The sequence below is a fragment of the Pseudopipra pipra genome, chromosome 4 (genome assembly GCF_036250125.1).
Source record: "Pseudopipra pipra isolate bDixPip1 chromosome 4, bDixPip1.hap1, whole genome shotgun sequence".
NCBI lineage: Eukaryota > Metazoa > Chordata > Aves > Passeriformes > Pipridae > Pseudopipra > Pseudopipra pipra.
Genome location: NC_087552.1, coordinates 52,617,611 through 52,638,951, shown reverse-complemented (window position 1 = coordinate 52,638,951; position 21,341 = coordinate 52,617,611). Strand labels below are relative to the sequence as shown.

The following is a 21,341-nucleotide window of genomic DNA, read 5'->3' as shown; positions in this document are numbered from 1 at the left end:
CCCCTGCAGAACACATTGACACATCTACGAAAGAGCGCTATATATTTTTCTACTTTTTAAAGCACATGTAGTTCAAATTCTCTTCCATAAACATAAGCAATGCTTGACACTGATGTAAAAAAGTGCATGATTTTTTAAAAAAAACCAGCTTGGATATATTTTTAAGATAGACATCTAAAATCTGAAAGACTTTGGGATACTTCATTCTTTGAGAAGAAAAACTCAGACAACCCATTTTGAAAAGCAGAGTTACTCACTAAGATTATCAATTAAGTGGTGTATCCAATTCTGCATAAAATTCTCCCACGTGAAGGCAGAAGTTACTGATGGTAATTCAGCGCAGCCCTTACAACCACAGCCTTCTTACCTTAATCTGTTCTAGACGAGGTCTCTGAAAACGAAGATCCAAACAGTAGTGGACCAAGGAACGGATTTTAGGATGGTTGCGATCATTGCACATACAAATGATGGGTATCTTTGTGTGTCGAATCAAACCAATCAACTCCTGCAATTTAAACACGTTACAATTACATCACACAACCTGGATAAGAAGAATGATTAAAATGTCAAACCAAACATCATTAGTCCCTGCCTTAAATCAGATCCTTGACAGATGTAAGTCTATAAAACTCCTCCTACTGTAATCACATTTTTAACACAGTGCAAACCTAGCCCCATCACCTACTTTTTTCACTTCTTGTTCTATTCAGCTGCAATAAATCTGCTGCCTACCCACTTCCACTGTCTACTTCCAGCAATCATGTTTACACCATTCGTCAAGAAGCAATGAGGATCAGTAGCCCAGAGCAGAGCTGTCCACTTGCAGAACTAGATTCATTTCTCCAAAGGCCAGTTTGACCTGGTTTATGCCCAGAGGGAGCACACTGCACCCTGCCACGAACAATGAAGTAGTAAAAAGATCAGCTCTTCCCCATGCAAAAAGCTCAACCATGAGGTTTTGGCATTATTAGGCTCGCCAGAACAAACTTTTACAGCTCTAATGAAGATGAAATTCAGTCGTTTCATATTCCTGCAATGGAAATGTCTGCATCTGAGCTAAAGATCTGTATGCCCTTTACTGTCAAAGTATTGCCTATGACCATAGGAAATCTTCAGAAGCTAAAACCAGAGCTGCTAAGGAGAACAAAGGATTATGCTGCCTATGCCACAAATTAGTTATTCAGTGTTACTGCCCATGGAAAAGAGCAACTGTCTCAGCCAGAGCATAAACTTCACACTACAAGTAGATGTCACCGTAGAGAGACCTTAGGATAAATTTACCTGTTCTAAAGTGCACACACCCAAGTTTGTCACTCCAGGCTTCTTCTACACAAGTATCTTTTTTCCCCTCTATCAATGCGCAATTCCTTTACAAAGATAGACCTCTAAAATATATCAGATTAGAGAGTTTCTGTTTATGGGCCATGGGTTGAGAACAGTAGACTGGCTTGAATACTTTGTGCTATATATGGTGTGCACTCTTAGCAATGGCATTAGCCAGGAACTATAGCAGCTTCACCTGAATCCCTCCTCTGTCTTCATTGCCTGCCATACCATCCACTTCATCCATGATCAATACATGTTTCCCGCTAACTGATGAGGATGTGCCTGAAAATGAATATGGACAAGAAAATGAGATGGAAATAAGAGTTTTGCTCAGAGTTTTACCCAATGCTTTATAGATTAGGTAACCCCATCCTAGGCAACTGAGGTGATGGTGAACCTCATGCTCTGCCACTTGATCACATGAATCTGTGTTCACACACCAGACTATAACATCACGTCATCTTCCTAGAAACGAGTCCCACAGAACACAGGAGCAACTGCAGAGTACTTGAGTAGTTTGTGCAGATTAACAACTAATTCTACTAATAGCAGGATTTAATTCTAAATAGAACAGGAAATAAAACAGCTTACTTAATGAACCCATCCATTAGATCTGGATTCCTCCACGTGACAAGCAAGGTAAATTCCTAACACTGCTGTGTAATAAAAGAAGCTCTGTCCCTCCTGTAACCAGACTCCTAATACATCAAAAATCCTCCTTCAATCAACAGACATACCAGAACAGAAATCCTTGATGCTGGTGTTGTTAAGCGATTCAGCAACTACTTCCTTTAGACTGTTCTTACTGCGAGTGTCACTGGCATTCAGCTCCACGTAGCTGTACCCCAGTTCCTAGTCCAAACACAGAAACCACACAAAAAGTGAGAACACAGAACAGTGAAAAAGCACACACATATCAAAATCAGACACAGTATTTCAGAATTGCAGAAGAAAGCTCTTACAACATTGGTTTCACATACAGTTTGTGGCTTTGATTCCTTTCTCCTTTTCTGTCACACTCCAGAAATATTTATAACTATACACAGAACAGATAAGCCCAAAAGATTTTTTTTTTTGAGCTAAGTGGGAAAGGGTTGAAGTCAGTGGCACAGATTTAGTTCTGGAAGATTAACAGAACTGCCACCAGGGATAGAAACAGAGCTACAAGCCAAGGCTGGCTAAGCTCCATGGTATTTCCAGTTGCATAAGAAAGAGACATATCACATCCCTCTGAAAGCTGCAGGAAAGAGCAGCTTTTAACTAATTTAACTCAATAGGAAACACATGGCTCCCCCAGTAGCACTAACACTTCAGAACAGGACTGCATGTCAGTCCCTGACAGAACTTAACCCAGCTGCTACTATCAGCCAACTCCCTGCCAGGAGCATGCCACACCACAGCAGGGAGCACACACAGCCTTGGTACTGTAGCCTTAACAACTCAGTTTTGTTGGTGATTCCTGTGGAGCACACTGAAATGCTCTGCAGAGACCTGAGGCAGCTCTGAGTAAGCCACAGAAGCACGCTCTGAGAAAGAAATGAGCCTAGGAGAGTACATCCAGCTTTTCTGAAGGTCTAGTTTTGGGTGTGGCAGCAACTTGTTGACACAAAACTCTAAGGAGAAGGGGTAGGTGGGGGGAGGGGAACTGGGAGTTACTGTATACAACTCAAATATTCAAGTAAATAATCACTTCTTCCTAGCACAATGATGTGACAAATGACAATAGTTCTGAATCCTTCCAAGCTGATAATACCATATTCTACAAAAGTTCCTGCAAGTCAAAGAAGAAAACCAATCTATAATTGGTTACAACACTACTATATTAGTAAGTCAGCTTTAATGGTATTTCCGCAAGGTGGAGTTCTTGGCTGATTCTCTACTAAATGTGGTGTGAGCACAGTGCTCCAGTACCTTAGAACAAGCCAATTTCTAAATTCAGATTTAGAAATGGACACACAGCACTGTCAACTCAAGTGGGACTCGATCCTGATGGGTCTCTTCTTACTCAGCATATTCTATGACTCTATGAACTTCTCTCATCCTAAAGTCGTATTTCAATTTAAAGTCTGGGAGAGATCTCTCTAGATAGATAAAAACCACAACCTTAGGCTTTCAAAAAGCTTGCCAGAATCTGATTCCCACTAAATTTAGTGCAAGTATTCCCCAACTTGAAGAACTACTGCTGAATGCTCATAATTTTGGAAAACCATTTCCAATTGTTCAACACACTGTGTGATATGCTTCCCCTCAATGTAACAGAAGAAAACCACAGACACCCATTGCTACATTCTTGGCTCAGGCATCTAAACATCCACATATTTTCACCTGTAACCCTGTTCTAAGCAGGTGGAGTTTGGCTGAGACCAGACCCTGGTTGTTTATGGGAATATCCATCTGCACACTGTATCTGTATCCAGATACAGAATTAATATATAACAAAAAGTGCTGGGAACAACTTAATATGAACTCACCTTACAAACCAAAGCAGCTGTAGTAGTTTTACCAACTCCAGGTGGACCAGAAAGTAATGCTGCTTTAAAACTAGTCCCATCATCTTTGCTTCCAGCTTTATTGGTCTTTGCTATAAAAAAAACATTCCACATTTTACATAGGTATGTAATTACAAAACAAAATGCAAGCTTCTAAAGATATCGAATGTCACTGGAATTTTTCCTCATTTAAGGCCCAATAAGAACATCAAACGATGCATACACATCTGTATTCTAACCACTTGGGGCAAAGCAGCTTAAACCAGCTTAAAGTATATGACTTGCAGTGATTTTAAACTGAAAAATAGCAAAAGAGCTATTAATGTAATACAACCATTTCAGCAATTTCCTCACAAGCATATCATATAAATATACAAAACACCACCAAACCCACACACAACCACAAACAAATTACACCAAACCACAAACACACTACACATAAAACCTCCACTATGGCTGAAGTAAAACTTAAACACTATTTTAAACATAGGGAAAAAAAGCCTGTAGGATGACAAACTGTATCTACTTGACACATGGACTACTTGTCAGAGCCAGGACCTCAACAATTCATCTCATCCCCAGGTGCGACAGCAGCCCTTTAGACATGCTGCTACCCTGTATTTCCATGTGTACAGACAGGTTAGACTGGATAACCTCATTTCACTTCTTGAGAAAGAAATCAATATACTCAACTCAATGCCATTTTTAGATACATCACTGCTGGGTTATTCTGGTTTCTTTTGTAAAAGTGAAACTTAACACTTTAAAAAACAAAACCACCTGTGAGACACAGTTTTCTGTTCTTTTTTGGGGTGGGGCAGTAGGAGGGGGTTAGTAAGTAGACGACTACTTCACTAAAAAAACCTCAGGCTCAACTGCTGCTAAAAATCCATCTGACTGCAGCGTCATTCCCGATTTCCAGAGTCGCTCTGCTCCCGCAAAGGCCCTTATGGGTCCAGGGAACCAAGCAGTGGGATTAGCATGGACAAACACAGAGAAAAGTTAACCGAGCCAGTCACCTTGTCCATCTTCCAAGGTATTCTTGTGCCAGTTTCTGAGCCATCGGAGCAGTTTATTGGCACAGCTTTGCTCACCCTGCTGTCCAATAAGTGCCTTAAGAGATGCAGGCTTGTATTTATCCACCCATAGCAATCTCTCTGTTCCTTCTTCATTAACCTCAGAAACCAAATTCCCCTCAGGTTTTGGGGCTTTCTTCTCCTCTGCAGTCTGACGTGTAAAGTCCATAAGCTTTCGAACAGCAGTGGTTTCTTTCTTGACAGATTTGACGGTATCTTCTTTTTCAGGAGGAGATTTATACTTTTTATTATCAGCTTCCCTTTTGAAGGGGCTAAAATTCCTTTTTCCAGCTTCAGCTTTCGGTGGTGTCCTTTTAGGTCTTGACTCCACTTTCTTTGTCTTTGGACCATAAAGGTAAAATAATTAAAGAGAAATTAAAAAAAAAAAAATACACAAAAAACCAAAGAGTTTGTTTATTTACACATGTACAGGAGTGCTTCGAATGTAACAAAACTTATGTATTGATTAAAAAAACTTCAAAAGCAGATATAGAAATACTCCTCTCTGAAAAATAAAGCACTGTTAAACACAAAGTCACCTGGTTCTGTAGCACAACCCAAAAAAAAGAGGCAGGAAATGTGTTGGTCATTCCAAGAGCAGTCCCCTTACTCATGAAGCCTAATGCATCATTATACAATGCTAAACTGATGACTGTCAGGTTGGAAAAAATGGGCCAGACACTCATGAAGCTCTTGCAAAACAACACCTGCAGAAGTTGTTCAACCCAATCCAATATTCCAAGTTTAAAACTGAGACTGTCTAAGGAGATGCAATTACCCCCTCTGTCAGATACCTAAAATACAGAATAATGTCTGAGTATGAATATGAAAGGTGGGAAAATAACCTATTGCTCACAACTAGAAGTCTTAAACACAAACATAAAATTTTCACTTTCAATACTTTTAGCCTAGAAGATCAAACTGATTATAGTGGCGTTACTGTTACTGGAACAGAAGACCAAAACTCCTTTCAATTAAAAACAAACCAAAGCAAAAAAACCACCAACCCCCTAAGTTTATAATAAACAAACCTCTGTTTCAGCCGCCAGCTCATATTTGGACTTTTTGCCTGGCATAGTTCGAATAAGATCAAACAGGCCATCCTCATCAATAACTTTTGTACCTAAAGCTGATGCCTGAAGCAAAAGAAAGAATTAAATGTAAAGTCAAGTTAGGAGTTGCATTATTCATTTCAAAGGGTTTTCCAGTAAAAACTATGTTTATGAACACAACAACAACAATTTTATATTTACACATATTTGTGTGTGTGTACATATGCATATAAATACAAACAAAACAAAGACATAGGACGTTCAGCAAATTTTTCCTTTTAAAGATCAATTCATCAGTAGTACTGCTTCCTCTTGGCAGGGATACTGAAAATCAGCAGCAAAGACAGGAACAATTCAGTTTCACTCTGACTTTGCTCAGGCCCAGCAGCACACTCACCTTTTCACATTTTGACTGGCCACAGTCTCGCCCCATCACCAGGTAGTTTGTCTTTTTGCTGACATTGCCAGTTACTTTTCCTCCATAACGTTCAATCAAAGACTTGGCCTCATCTCTTTCAATACACTCCAGAACCCCCGTAATTACGAATGTCAGGCCTTCCAAACAGTTTTCAGCTCCCTGAGAAGCAGAGCATTGCAGAAAATGCCATTACCTGATGCAATTCCACCAAATAGCTCTTCACCATTAGCTTTTTTAACCCTCTACCATGTCAAGTTCCCTATGAAACTCTAAAAATAAGACTATCATACCTAGCTAAGTAATAGCTCTAAACGTTCAAAAGCCATTAACAGGAATAGCTACCAACAAAACTTCACACAGTTTATCTGACAGATCATACTTGTAGCACTCTGTACTTCAAGCACAGCATAGCAGTCAAATGAGTGACAGCAATCTTCAACTTTCAGACCAGTAACTATTTTTGATCATCATGACTTCCTACACAGAGTTATGAATATAATTTCTTAGTATATCTCCTTACATTTAGTCACTGGTTTGCATTACAATTTAGCTTTTTACAATCCATGCTTCCTATTGGAAAAAAAATACCAGTTTTTAACAGTTCAGTTGATACTTGTCTACGATGCACTCCACCTCTGCATACAGAATCCTGCTGTAGCCAAACTTACCTGAGGTATCTCTTTGGACCCCAGTGCTTTCGGACCCTCACGATTAAGGAAGCTTCGGTAGGCTTGGTAATTGCTTCGCTTCTTTTCAGAGTCCTCAGGACTTACAGACTGTGCCAGGAGAGAAAAAAAAATTAACACAGATATATAAAACCAGCAAAATAAACTCAAGCATCACAGGTTAAGACATTTTTATGCATCAAAGGAAAAACAAGTTCTAACACTTGTTTTTAGTCTATTTACATGTAATACTGAAGCTTGCTCTGCAAACTCCACCAGGACAACTAAATTAATTTTGATAGCTCCTACCTCACTCTTCTTGGGAGAAATTTTTTCCTTCTTTGGCGTTGTCTTCTCTTCTTTCTCTGAAGCAGTTTTTTGTTTTGATACTAAATTTTGAGCACCTCTTTCCTTTTCAGCAATCTCTTCTTTTTGTTTCAGAGACACGAGCCTAGAGGCAGGTTTCAAAGGCAAGGTCTTATCTGCCGACACTCTTGCTGTTTTACCATCAGGTGATTGCGGGGATAAATTAGAGCCTTTACACTGTTCAGATTTAGTTTGCGGCTTCGCAGTGTAATTCTTTGCTTCACCTGTTGAATCTGTTGCTTTCACTTGAAAGGAGGTAGAGGGAGAAGAGCTCATATATAAAATGTATCTCATTAATATTATAAATTGGTGCAACATTTGTCATATTCTGTGTCCTACCTCTTTCCGACTGCTTATATCCTGCTGGCACGTTAGGACTGCTATTGATGCTCAATACTGTTTGCTCTCCTCCTGTTTCTTTCCGAGCCTAAATAAACACACAATGCCAAAGTCAGAGATGCATGTCCCAAGCTACCATAGGGACACAGCAACACACTTCACTCAGTTGTAACTAGAACTTAAAATACCTTTCCAACAGAGGCATATAGCACACACACATACTGTTCCTGCTGTCTGACTAGGCAGGATACTATTTACTGAGTGAGGAAAATCCAGGAGGCAAGTATAAAAAGTGAGTATGCTATTTTCATGAAAACACTTTCTTGCTGTTTTTATTTCATTTCTACGGAAGTCTTAAAACAAAGGTGTCTAAATAAGAACACTCCCAGCAATGCAATTTCTAAAAGCTAAAGTTTAAAAACAGTTCAACCTTTTTCTTCTGCGGTGTTTCATCCAACATGGCCAAAGTTCTAGCAAATTCTTCGTCTTCATGCAGCTGTCTCTCTAGCTGAAAGACAAAAAAAGAAAAAAGATTTTTAGGCTCATGTCTAATGAGTTCCAATTCTACTATATTTTTAAAAAACACTAAGTGAGCACATAGGTGGAAAAAGGGTGTCCTACCAGAGGCAAATACATTTCTGAAACTGGCACTGAAGAATTACTTGTTTACCACAAAAGAGAGACTAGTGAAGTCTAGTGAGAAAAACTGAGCTTGGATTTGTTGCACTAGAAACATTAACATGCCTGTATAAGCTGTTTTCAAAAAGGTTTTTCATTCTTTCACGTATTTTATTGTGGTGTACCCTTTCCTTTTAATAAACAACCAAAACTTGAAGGTAGTATCTCAGAACAACCAGCCTGCACCAAGAGGTAACCTGCTGCCTCTAAAAAACTTACAAAAGCAGTCCCAAAGGACTGTCCCAAAAGACAAGTAGGAACAATGCCTGTTAAAAATTATGATGTCTTCAGAACAAATATTTTATTCTTGTTTAACGAAACATAAAAAAGAATTCTGGCAGTTTTGGAGAATTTAACTACTACCCTTACCCCTGCTCTTGTTGTCAGTTCTGTTTACTTTAGGGAAGCAAATATACTTTAACTTTTTATTATTTCTATTCACACTGATTTTCTTTGACAGAAAAAACAGTAAGAACAAATAGTGCACATGGAATATGTGAAAGTTATTTATTAACTGTAAAAAATCAAAGCCGGTTTGGTTTCCATTTTTATTTTACCTAACGAAATAAAGATGACATCTACAGTGATAACTGATCACACAGTTACCTTTCCTACCCAGTATGGTGCCATGGGCAAGAAAACCTTTTCTAGTCCTGAATAGCGTAACCACTGTTTTAACAAACAAAAACAAGAACAAGCAAACAAATGAAAAATACTTTCAGAATTGTCCTGAAGTCCAAATGACATGCTCTACGATTCCATTAGATGGCTTTAAAAAACAATATGCCACAGGCATCATTTTTATCAGCAATGAAATGCATCTACCTTCCCTGTGTATGATAAGAAAGGAGAGAGCAGAACCTACTGAACCCAAACCAGGCTGAGGCAGAGATACACCTGATACAAAGTGCATTGATGACACATACAGACATTGTGTGTTACAGATAAAATGAGTTCAAATGAAAGACTACATCTTGTTTTTCCTGGGTCATTCATATTTTCTCAACTATAAGAAAATTTAGAAGACAAGTGAAACAAATTATGGATGGCAATGGCTTTTAATTTTTCACTCCAAAGAATGAAGAAACCAAAACACCATCAAAACACTATCATTGAGGAAGCAAAAAGTAAATTCTGAGTGAAAAGCAAGATTATTATAGGCACATCAACTGCACAGGTAGAGAAAGTCTGGATAGAGAGAAAATAGATTAAGTGACATGTTCTATTTACGTAACTGAAATAGTGCCCATAAAAATAACTATGTGACTATGTTTGCACATACATGCAGAAGTTAAGTACGCAGATAAATTTTATTACATTTATTTACAGCATATCTGGAAAGTCCATCATTATTTTCTTAGGGAGAAACAATTGTAAAGTTAAACAAACGTCTCTTGACATAGAGCGGTAAATTTAACATAGAGAAGTAAATTTATAGAGCTTTTACCTCTGAATCTTCTTCAAGCTGCAGTTGCCTAGCAATGGCCTCATCATCTAGTGTGCTGTCTCTGCTTTGTGAAGGCTATATTTAAGAAAAAAAAAAAACTGTTCAGTTCCCCCACTACTGTGTCAATTATAATAATTTAATGTGTACAGATTTATTCTGTATATTTCTAGAAAAGGACTAGGAATGAAACATGCAACATTTCATTTCTGGCTCTCAAACTCTATTAAACAAGGCTATTTTCAAGAAATTTTATTATTCAAAGCAAAACCATGCTATAATATAAATATCTTCTTTCCTCAAACAACACTGAACGACTCTGAAGCTATCACAGTTGGCCCAATTGAAAGATATCAGTGAATTTTTAATTTCCTCCGTACTTGACTTGGTGCTTTGTTATTCCATGAGTGTATGTGCCATAAAGCTTGGGAAAATAACCTCCTTCCTCTCTCACCTTCCCCTCCACCCTCAAATATAAGCTAAACTCAGAAAAGTACTTAATTTCAAGAAAAGTCACTTGAGAAGAAGCAACAGAGAAAATACTACTTTTGACTTTGTGCTATCTTGTGAAACATGAAAATGCTACTCTAAGGCTGTATTTGAGGCCTTGATATGCACACGCATATCATCAGAACTGAACTTCCACTCCAGTGATCATTAAAAAGTAACTTTAGGACAGGCAGTTAAGTGCTTCCTTGCAGGTGTTAAATAAGCCACTTTCATCTGCCCTCGGACACATGAGCAGCGTAAAGGAACATCATCAGTACTTACCTCTTTCCTTTTACTGGATACCAGTTTCTTTTCTGATCGTTGGACATTACTTGTCCCAAAGTAATCAAGTGCAGAGGTGGGAGTCTGTTTCACTGGAGGGAGTGGTTTGCTTTTAGCTTGTGGTTTTACATCTTCCTTTTTCACGGAATTTGTTCCTGGACAACCGACCACTGATGTCCCATTCTCCTTCGGTTTCAGGGAAATTCTTTTATTGACAAAGTCATCTTCTTCATCTAAACATGAAGAGTATTCTATTACTTCTGGTACATCGTACTTAAGTTCTAATAATGGAACTGTCAAGAGCACTATTTTGGCAGATTACCACAACTCACATTCTAAAAAAAATGCTACAGGTGTTTAGAAGTTATTTGAAGAAAAAAAAAAAAGGCTGAGTTGCATAACACATAGTATTTATGATCTTTAATAGCTAACTGGAGTCTGAATAGATTCAGTACTGAAATAAAGTTTCATGACATTACCTCCCGTTTAGAGAGGTTCACAAAGAATGCCTTCCCTTCTTAAATGGGGAAAACAATTAACAGAAGATCTAGGTCACTGAAGTTTGAACTCTCTCTTTAATTAATGCAATGTCAAATTGAACAGCACAACTCTTCCTTCACATTTTATGTGAAGTACAAAGATACATTTATAGTATTACTTTATAGTATTCATCAACAAAGGAGCTAATATAAGCTTTGTAGATATGTATATTCTTAAGAATCTCTCAATCTTACCTAATAAACCAGGGTAAAATATCAGAAGGTTTTATTTACCAAAAAAAAGTTCCTTGGATAAGCTTAATAGTTATTTTTAAAGTACTGCTCATAGCCTATGAATGTTTTAGCAGAAACACTTCAACGCCATTCTTCATTTTTTCCCTTTTAGTCAGAGATTTAATGAGCTATTCTATAGTCTCCACATCTCTGCACTTTAACACACTCTCTTTCCAGTACAGTCAAAGCCATCTCAAAGAAATGCAGCCATTTCATATAACACAGAAATCAGACAAGAGGTCAGAAAGACAAAATAGATTTTTCAATTTAAAAGGAGGAGCAAGGGTGGCACACACAGTCTCATTAAGAATTAGCCCACAGAGCACTAAACAAAAACCTAAATCTTCCCTTTTAGGACTCTTCTATAATAACCAGGACATGGTTTTCCCAGCAATAAAAAAGAGAAAGAGGGTTTGATGGCCATTCTGCACCCAAACTCTTCACCCAGACAATCAATCAACCAAAAGAGATAACCAAGGACTTCAGAGAGTTTTGTGTCACAAAGCCTTACTGACAGTTATACAAATGAAACCCTGTCACTGAAGCATACAAACCCCTACATATATCCCTGCCACATGACTAGACTAACACTACAGTACAAAAGAGAAACATCACTGGACAAACTTCTTGATTAGTGATAAAAGCATGGTCTTTGTGAATTCTTCTACCAACTCAAAGTGTGCAAGTAAACTGTGAGAAAACCCCCAAAATCAACATCAGATAGCAATAAAGCAGCGCAAAGACATGAGAGGAACAGAAACAGAGGCATTTGCATGCCCCTAACTGAAGTTTAGTTTTACTTTTCTCAAAATAGAGATGTTTTAGACAGTCTCCTCAGCATATCATAAACACAGATTGTTCTAAACACTTGCTTTATTACTGAACTTAAATTGACAGCATTATCACAAAAACACGTTCATTTTTTGTTTCATCTGTTCTCAACAGATGGTAGTAACAAGAGTGTTTTAAGCATCAGCTGGAACTTCCTGCTACTGAATACTGACTAGGCAAATATAACAAGTACAAAGGAGGATCCTAACTATTCCTGGGAAAGTTCAGAAAGAAAAATAAAACAAAGATGCATCTTTAAGGGAGGAAAATGATTCAGCAGTTAAATCAAGAATGCCTGAAGATAAAAATATATCTATGAGAAAGTGGCATCTTAGCCAATTCAATTCACAAAGCAATATATGGAAGAGAAAATTCAAGCCCAAGCCCTCAGCTGACAGCAGTGAGTTTTAGTACAAAACTAAAAGCTTCACTATTCTCAAGAAAATTTATTTTCCCTATGCAGCAGTAAATCTCTTACTGTCATTTTGCTCAACTTAACAAAACTATAACATATCAGGAAGATTTGGACACTAGGCTCCTAATTTATAATAGTCTGAATTCTGAATAGGAAAATGTTTATCTCAAACTTAATTTCAGAAATATTTTTGCTTCTTTCAAATTTTTCAGTTTAACCAAAAAAACCACATTTGTAGTAGTAAAATGTACCTGTCACTAGAAATCAGCAGTTAATGAAATTACATTTATTTGTCCTGAAAAGACAATACAAATCCTATTCTGCACCCTTGCTCCCAGCTTTTCTTAAGCCAAAGACTGTTCTATGCTAGAAGAGAATCTTTCCTCATCATTACTGTTATCAGAAGATCTGTATGCAATATTGATATTTTTTCATTATTCACTTGTAACCACTTAAACAACAACAAAACCCAACAGGATATTGCTTTCTCTCAAGTACAAAGAAGCAGAGTAAATATAATTAGATTTTAATCAAAAAAAGTATATGGACTCAAGCAATTTATGAAGCCAGTATACATACTCTCAATAATTAGGGCTTTGCTTTAATTATGTCTTTCCTAGAAATGGCAGGATTAGGTGCATTCATTGACTGGAAGCAGTGGCTGAATAAGGACAAGAGACTCACAGCATTTATGAACTGTCAACTATAAATATAGAAAAGGGAGAATGAGAACATAGTGGTCATTAGGAAAGAAAACTGCCCTGATTCTAAGTGGTTTTCAAAAGATGCTTTAGGGGACAGATTCTCAGGCTACAGTTTCATCCCAAGTTCACAAAATTTGTAAGTCCATCACAAATTCACCTGATCTCCAGGCACTCCCCCACTTCTTTTATTTCAAGTATTAAAGAACAACCAACTTTCTCAATAAAACCTTAACACTTCCTTGAAACAAACTGCTCACACATGCCTACTGCCACAGAAGTGGACAGCAAAGCTGCACGCTTCCACTTTCCTTACAAGCCTGAAGGCAACCTCATTTACAACTTTGAAAATACCAAGAGAGTCCTGGTATTGCTGCTGAGCTGTTCAGGTCAGTGTTTCTCAACACATGACCTGTAAAAGGAAAAGGAGGCATTCACATTCATAAAAGCAAGCCAATCATTTGTGGGAAAATAAAAGTGGCAATTTAGATTTTAGCTTACAAAAACTGTAGATTAATTGCATGTTTATACCAACTGCGAGGTGAACAGCTGAGACATTCTTACATAGGGGCATGGACTTCACAAAGTAAGAAACAGGAATCAATTTGATCACCAACTAGATGACTTTTCTGTTGTAAAAGCTTTGTGTAGCAGAACAAGACATTCAGAGAACAGTATTTCCTGTTTACATCAATGCATTTTTTTGTGTGCTATACAATGAAAAAGTATCCTGAACACACATTTGGTTTTTTTCAGGATTAGCTCTGAATTACAGACACAAGTCAAGACAATATATTTTAGTTGAGGTTTCTGGAATTTAAGTAGATGTTACAGAGAAAGCTAATCATGTGATTAATGGAACACACAGGCAGTGACACTAGGAGATTGCTCTAAATTATTCTGGACGCTAACACGACAAACAAAGCAAGGACCAATTAGGCCAGACAATGTACAAGGACAAGCTTCCCTAGCAACAAACAACAACTGTTAAATCCTGGGGGTTTTAAGAGCTATTCCATGACGTTAAAGCACATCTGGCTTTCATTTTATATACTGTTCCAGCAGTATCACAATTAGATTAATAAGGCAATGCAGCAGCTCACCTGTTACCTGTTTGTTATTCCTCTTCCCTATCCTCACCCTTTCTCAAAGAGGTTCATCTGATGATTACTGAGCAATCTGTGGTTGCTCTCTAACTGATCTCAATCAAAAGTACTTAGGCTCTTTTAAACTTTGTTTAAATTCAGATCCTTTTAAAAGTCTTGGTTTCAGGAATGACCTCAGTCAATCTAAAAAGGGAGCAATCTATTGCAGGCAGGGACAAGGACAATAAGCAGCACAGGACAGATCCTTGGAGGGCCTTCAGAACAATGTATTTTATTAATCTTCACTCGTTATTTCTGTACTGTTGAGTTCTTCATCACTAGAGAATATAATTCCCGGGTTCCTATTCTGTTTAGGACATAAAATTTAAGGCAGAGACAGCCTCTTACTATGATGTCATAAAACCAACTCCAAATATAGGCAGGGCATCTACAGGTTACAAATAATTTGTACTTATTATGATAAACGTATGTTGAATCAGCATTTGTAGACTACTACATAAGGATTTCTATGTGGAGGTAAAGGACTATCTCCTATCCAAAAGTCATTAAATCTACATTACTTGAATAAAATGGGAATATTCTGGACATTCTTCAGCTTCAGTGGCACCACATCTGCACAAGTATTTAAACAGTTCCTGTCCTAAAGAACTTGCAACCTACAGCAATAGGTATTGCTGTCCAAGCTAAAGCTGAGAGTGGGGAAAATAGTGTTTGTCTGTAGTTGCAGACTTGGGTTTAAATTACTTTACATTGGTCAGTACTCAAGAGTCCCAGCACTGGGAAGGACTGAGTTTTGTACTTATCTTTTGCTAGAAGTCTTTAAGAACATTATCTTTAAGATAACCACCACTTCTCAAAAAAGCCAGCAAGTCTTTTCAAAGTCAATCCCTGTAACTCTTTCCAAAGAACAGATGCTATTTGTGACTAGCAGAAAGCATTTTTTCTCTCTTCCTTCTCCTTTAAAAAAAACAATCGTTGCAACCTACATTTAAAAATTTAGATTGTATCATTATGCCATTTTAGATTTTTCATGCTATTTCTCAAAAAGCTAATTGATTTAGTGCTACAAACATGCACTTTAAACCACACTTGTTAGCACTTGGCCTATATTGACAAGTCAAGGTTCTGTGCTGTTATAAAAATATAAAACTTATCTAAATCATTTCAGTTTTAGTCCCCTGAAATGAATTTACATTTGGATTTTTCAATTATCAAAGGTAACTTCATAAAGTTGCCCCTGCCGTATTTTTCACTTTGAGGGGAAAAGATTTAGGGATAAAACACTGAAATGAAGTAACTGCCACATCTAACTGTAATTATACACTTGAGTGCCAAACTGCATAGACTTTGATACCCTTTGTCAAGTATACACCAAATTAAAGTCTTAGTCAAGTCTGTATACTTAGTTTTGAGAGCGTTAAAATGAGAAGGCTGAATATATTTAAACTGCAGTAAGTGATCTTAATCTGAAAAGCCATCAATTATAGCAACTCCTTCCAAAGGAAATACTTGCACTTGCCATAGAAACGGCTGTGTGTGTTACCTCGGCAAGCAACTAGAAATTATCAGTCCATTAACTTATTCCAGTTTATTATTGAGAGTTCCATTCACTCGAGCTGGTCACTTTTCTGTAATAGCAGCTTTATCAATTCACATAAGCAGATCTGAATCCCCACCATGCAATGATATTTCATGTTCTGATTTAGTTGCCTAAAGTTACCCGCATGACAGGAATATTCAGCAATGCCCAATGAATAATTACAAAACAGGAAAAATAAGTAACTTAAAGCAATCCAGGCAAGTATAAATGTGCTCCTTTTTTTCTAGCTGCAGCTCAGGCAGCTCAACTTACTGAGCCACAAAGGATACAATGCTCCATTCCAAACAAAATCAACCGGTATAGAAAAAAAATCCAAACACAAAAATCTTCTTTTACATTTTAGTCTAATCCAACGGAATAACTATGTCAAGACTAGTTACTCTAGCAGCTCAATAAGAAGATCTGAAATGGAGAAAAAAAAATCTCCAGCAAAGAGAACAGGAACAGGCAGAGGAAAGCAGCAACATCTTGAGCTACAGCTACAGCTTGAAGAGCTGCTACAGAGACTAAACTGAAATGAACTTATTTCATGTCCTGCCATGTTTGAGATACAGGCTGACAAGTCATTCTAAAGTAATCACTCTGTCTTCTGATAAGTGAATCCTATTAACTTTTTTAGTCAAAATTACCACATTTATTTCTCAACATTGCTGTTATCCTAGTTTGTGCAGAGGGAAAAAAAAGACCACTTCTTAAAGAATACGATTACATTTTACTTCAACCACATCTCTGGTTTATATTTATTCACCTATTCAGGTGAATATCATACATTTACTATACTTATATAACACTCCTCTCACCACTTAAGACAACAGCACATTTACCATTATATGACCCTTATGTTGTACTATTCCTAAATTTAACCAAATTAATTTTAATGGGGCTCACTCCTAAAAACCTTTTACATTGTCCTCTGCAACACTACTCCCTGCTTCTTCTGCGGGTTTCTGTCAGAACCTACTCATTCCTAAAGTACATTTCAAGTAAAACTCCCTTAAGGTTCAACTACGTATTTTCAACTGACCTTTCATTAAACACTTTTGAGGAAAGCTGGTATGTAGAGTACTATTTATTCTCTTCATGCATTTCCCATAAGTATGTACAGCAATTTCCATAAGTATGTACAATGCAAGTATTGCTCAGGGAGTGGTAGGGACAATATTTTATTCCCCCATGAAACCTTTCAGTTAAGACATGCTTATTCACTGACAACCTGGTGCTCATTTGAACCAGCATTTGGATGTGGGAACTATTTTTATTTTGCCAGCAGTACTAGCACTTCACTAATAGTTTTTTCTGAGATTTCTGGGGTTGGTTGGTTTGTTTGTTTCCCCATCCCAATATTCTCTACATTAAAGAGTATATATTCAGCAAGCAAATTCACAAGCTGTTCTTTTGTCCTGTCTTCTAAGTTCTCAACCAACAGCTTTCCAGTAACCTACAGACCTCCTCAGCTCCTACGACTTCAGTTTTTCTACCTTTATAAATAACTCAGCCTACCACTAGAACAAGGCTTTTCTTGTTTTAAAAAAGTTTATTTTCCAATATCCAAGCAATCAAGGCCATTGCTACATATACCTAATTACATTACATGATGTATATGAAAGATTACAAGCGAGGTCACAATTCCTGCCAAATAACCACCTGTGATGAAACCAGGTGAGGTTCAACAAATCACAATAGCAGGTCATCTTCTACAAACAAAGCTCAAGGTTCCATACTTCTTTAAACAGTCAAAGTGTTACTTTGACAAGTACAACAAACACTTGGATTTTTCCCAATCCTGTAACACTGTACTATCAACAATAAAAGGCTCTTTTTTTTCCACTTCTTACCTGATAGAATAACTTCATTTTATCTTTGGCCACCATTAAACTAAATACTTACTTAGATTCAATTTGTTTTAATAAAAACAAAAGTAGTTATTATAGAATTACAAAGAGCAACAGTTCTTGCTTTGTTCTTTTGCCTTTTAAAAAAATCAGCTTGTTCACAAGCTAATAAGAAACAAAGCAATGCAATAACCCAATCAGTCCATTCTTATACAAACCAAAAAGTTACTTTGCCAGCACTTTTCAAGAAAGCTGTATCCCCCATAGTTATACAGAAGAAGTGAAAGAAATTCAAGCAATAACAGGAAGAAAGTTTGAAATTAAACTGAAAAGTAGGTTGAAGCAATTAACTACCAAACTTCTACTGACTACTTGATGCCAAAAGGCTCTTTCAAACACATGGCCATGGATAGAGCCCTTGAGAATGAGATTCTGACTTTTGATCCAAGTCCAAGCAGCACATTCTTGATATAAGTTTTCGGCTCCATAACAGCGAAAATAAGAAAAGAACAAATCCTTACAAATTTCATTAGGATCTTTTCTGTCTATATTTCTGTATTACTCTTCTTCAAAAGCATATTTATCTCAAACAATAGCTGTATCAATACCACTTAAACACACTCAGCTTGACAGCTCCATTAAGCTGAAGAAACAATTTATACAGATGAAATATAAACAAAATTCAAACATTAAGTCTCAAGGTTATAAAGGCATTGTTTTAAAATACACTATTAAGTCAACCCTGGGTGTACTTAAGACTCTTTTGATAAGAAGTCACCTTGATCCTGTGGTTTTCAGGGATTTCACTAATAACCTTGCTAGTGTTCCCATGGAAACAGAAAAACTTGATTACACAACTTCGAATTGCATAATAAACCTAAATATGTACTCTTTATTCCTGAAGAATCTGATCATTTACCTCTGGGATCAATGCTTTTAAAGATCCTTTCAATTAGGAAAGAAATCTTGGCCAAACTTTCAAAGGAAACAAAGCTTTGAGTAAAAGGATAAATAAGATAAAAACCACGTCCAGGTTACTTTGGAAAATTGCATTCATCTGAATACATGACACAGTACAGCTAAATGCCAGGTCAAATATCTAGGACAAGCAAAATAAGTACAATGCATCTTAAACACAGTGATTTTGAAGTGAGCCCAAGGAGGAAGAAAGTGTAGAAAAAGCCCAGCAGAGCCACACTTCTAATGCAATACTGCAGCAAACAATCCCTTTTCATTTTAAAAATACATGGTATGATTATAGGGAGGCCATGTTGATGTTCAGCAAAATGCTTACAAAAAAATAACACCATATGCAGGTATAGTGCCTACTCTTCCAAATAAAGTACAAGAAGGGATCACAGAAAGACTACTGGAATTCTATCACTCAAAAAACACATTTTATCAAAACAGATTTGGATACAAGTCTGTTAATTCTATCACAGTTTCTTCAGGGTGTACTGTGGCTAGTAAAGAACTCTACTTCAGGAGACAAATACAGAAACTTGATAGTTATAGCTTCAGCTGAACTCAGACTGGATGAAGGAGGCACATCCAACCACTGCAACAACTGACAAAACGTATGTGTTGATAAGTAAAACACAAAACCCAAGAACTGTTGCAGTCACCAACATATCAGGCAGAGATTAGAGACATGGAAAGTCATATACCAAGTAAAATAAAAATCCATGTCTTCAAACCTATTTATGGTGTGCTAGTGAGCAGTTTTAACTATATTAAAAATTCTTCCTTCTTTCCCTAAATCTGTGGAATTGTCTTAAGCAAGGAAGCAGTATCTCATTACATTATATGCCTACTTAAATCAACCTAAGCCACTATCCAACACCACCTCAAGTTTTCCCCTGTGCCTGACTTTACAGTACTTGAGGCTAAATGTCTGAAGTGCTTTTGGTTGTTTAAGGAGAACATAATTTGTCTTCCTCAGTATTAGGTTTTATGATCAAATTTAAGAGTATATCAGTCAAACAATCCATCCCACCAGTAACATAATCCGCCCCCCTACAGTTGAACACATAATGATACGTTTCTTCCATTACCTGTCTCTGAAATATAAACAACAGGATCCCGCTTCAGAACTTTACCAAGTTTTGAAGTAGCTGCTTTTTTCTCAGGTGTCTTCTTGGATTTTTTCACTGACTGCACCTCCTCTTCTGAATCTGTATTTTGACCACAACATAAATGTAGATTTCCTCCACATACACACACAGGCTTTAAGTAATAAATCACATAACAGTTAACATGTGTTTACATATATTCAACTGAGTGAGAAGGAGATTCCATATTCCTGTCTTATGTCAGAGCATAGCTTCATTTTTCATCCATCATATAAGTGACAATGCAAATTTGGTCAGAACTCTGTCTTGACAAGTGTTTTTTTGTTTACATAACAAGAAATATTTTGTTATTTACTCCAAGAACAGCTATGCCTATATAAAAACCTCTCTGAAAAGGAATGCAACAGTCAAGGGTACCACAGCAGTTCACTTCAAAAAAACCAAAAAACAAACAAAAAAAAAAAAATCAAAAAACCAAACCAAAACAAACAAACAAACAAAAAATCCAAACCCACAAAAAATACTATATTATACTGGTGTGTTCCATGAAACTGTAAATTTGTAACTATGAAATGAATATTTACTAGATTTTTTAGTAGAGAAAGACACACAAGTTTGCTTTTAAAACAATCTTCCATATTATATTCATGCAACCCACAAAAATGTAAAATTATAGAATATGATCAGCCTCCTGTACTCAGTGTAGGATGTTATTTATCCCTAAAAGAAAACCTAAAACTCTCCAGAATGTATATACAATTTCATAGCAAAAGAAAGTTACAAAATTTCGATAAAATTTACTATCTGAATTTCTTTTTTTGTGGTTTTTTTTTGTGTGTGGGTTGGATTTTGGTCTTTTTAACAGGTATTTTTTTAGAAGTTATTTTGCATTGTATATTACATGCATGACATACACTGCACTCATATTTATCAAACATATTTATCCATCAACATTTACTGTGAAAAATGTTTTTAATTGCATCTATTCCATAATAATAAAAAAAACCAACACAAAAACTTTCAGATGCACCATTTACCTGATCAACCTTGAATGCTGATGCAAGGGATACAAAGGAACATTCAGAAACAACTGTGAACACTACCTGAATCATAGATTACTCTCCTCTTCTTTTTCGTACGCTTTTGTTTGGAATCATCTTCACTGGGTGAACTGTTCACCTAAGAGTAACAGTCCATCAGTTCATCAATAAACAGATCCTTCCAGCTTTTACTCAGTTACACAATGAAATTTATGAGTTTCAAACAAATTCTAACAAATTATTTATTTTCCAATATTACATTTACAAACCGTTTTCTGCTAACTCATGGGCGGGAGCAGGAAGGGTGCAGGGCAGAGGAAATGAGGAAGAAACTGCAGCAATAAAGC

The 21,341-nt window shown here is 36.8% G+C and overlaps 1 protein-coding gene across 2 annotated transcripts in view; it reads right to left on the bottom strand.

The window, feature by feature from the left end:
* The window catches only part of RFC1 (replication factor C subunit 1), a 34,003-nt gene that overhangs the window by 5,370 nt on the left and 7,292 nt on the right, over nucleotides 1-21,341 (bottom strand). For both annotated transcript variants that reach the window (XM_064653016.1, XM_064653015.1), the window contains 15 exons: nucleotides 21,058-21,133; nucleotides 19,937-20,056; nucleotides 10,625-10,857; nucleotides 9,857-9,931; nucleotides 8,162-8,239; nucleotides 7,732-7,819; nucleotides 7,336-7,637; nucleotides 7,030-7,137; nucleotides 6,341-6,520; nucleotides 5,923-6,027; nucleotides 4,835-5,231; nucleotides 3,798-3,907; nucleotides 2,064-2,178; nucleotides 1,520-1,608; nucleotides 368-505 (listed from right to left, as the gene is read on the bottom strand). In XM_064653016.1, coding sequence (XP_064509086.1) covers nucleotides 368-505; nucleotides 1,520-1,608; nucleotides 2,064-2,178; nucleotides 3,798-3,907; nucleotides 4,835-5,231; nucleotides 5,923-6,027; nucleotides 6,341-6,520; nucleotides 7,030-7,137; nucleotides 7,336-7,637; nucleotides 7,732-7,819; nucleotides 8,162-8,239; nucleotides 9,857-9,931; nucleotides 10,625-10,857; nucleotides 19,937-20,056; nucleotides 21,058-21,133 — 2,214 coding nt within the window. The remainder of the gene's footprint in view (nucleotides 1-367; nucleotides 506-1,519; nucleotides 1,609-2,063; nucleotides 2,179-3,797; nucleotides 3,908-4,834; nucleotides 5,232-5,922; nucleotides 6,028-6,340; nucleotides 6,521-7,029; nucleotides 7,138-7,335; nucleotides 7,638-7,731; nucleotides 7,820-8,161; nucleotides 8,240-9,856; nucleotides 9,932-10,624; nucleotides 10,858-19,936; nucleotides 20,057-21,057; nucleotides 21,134-21,341) is intronic.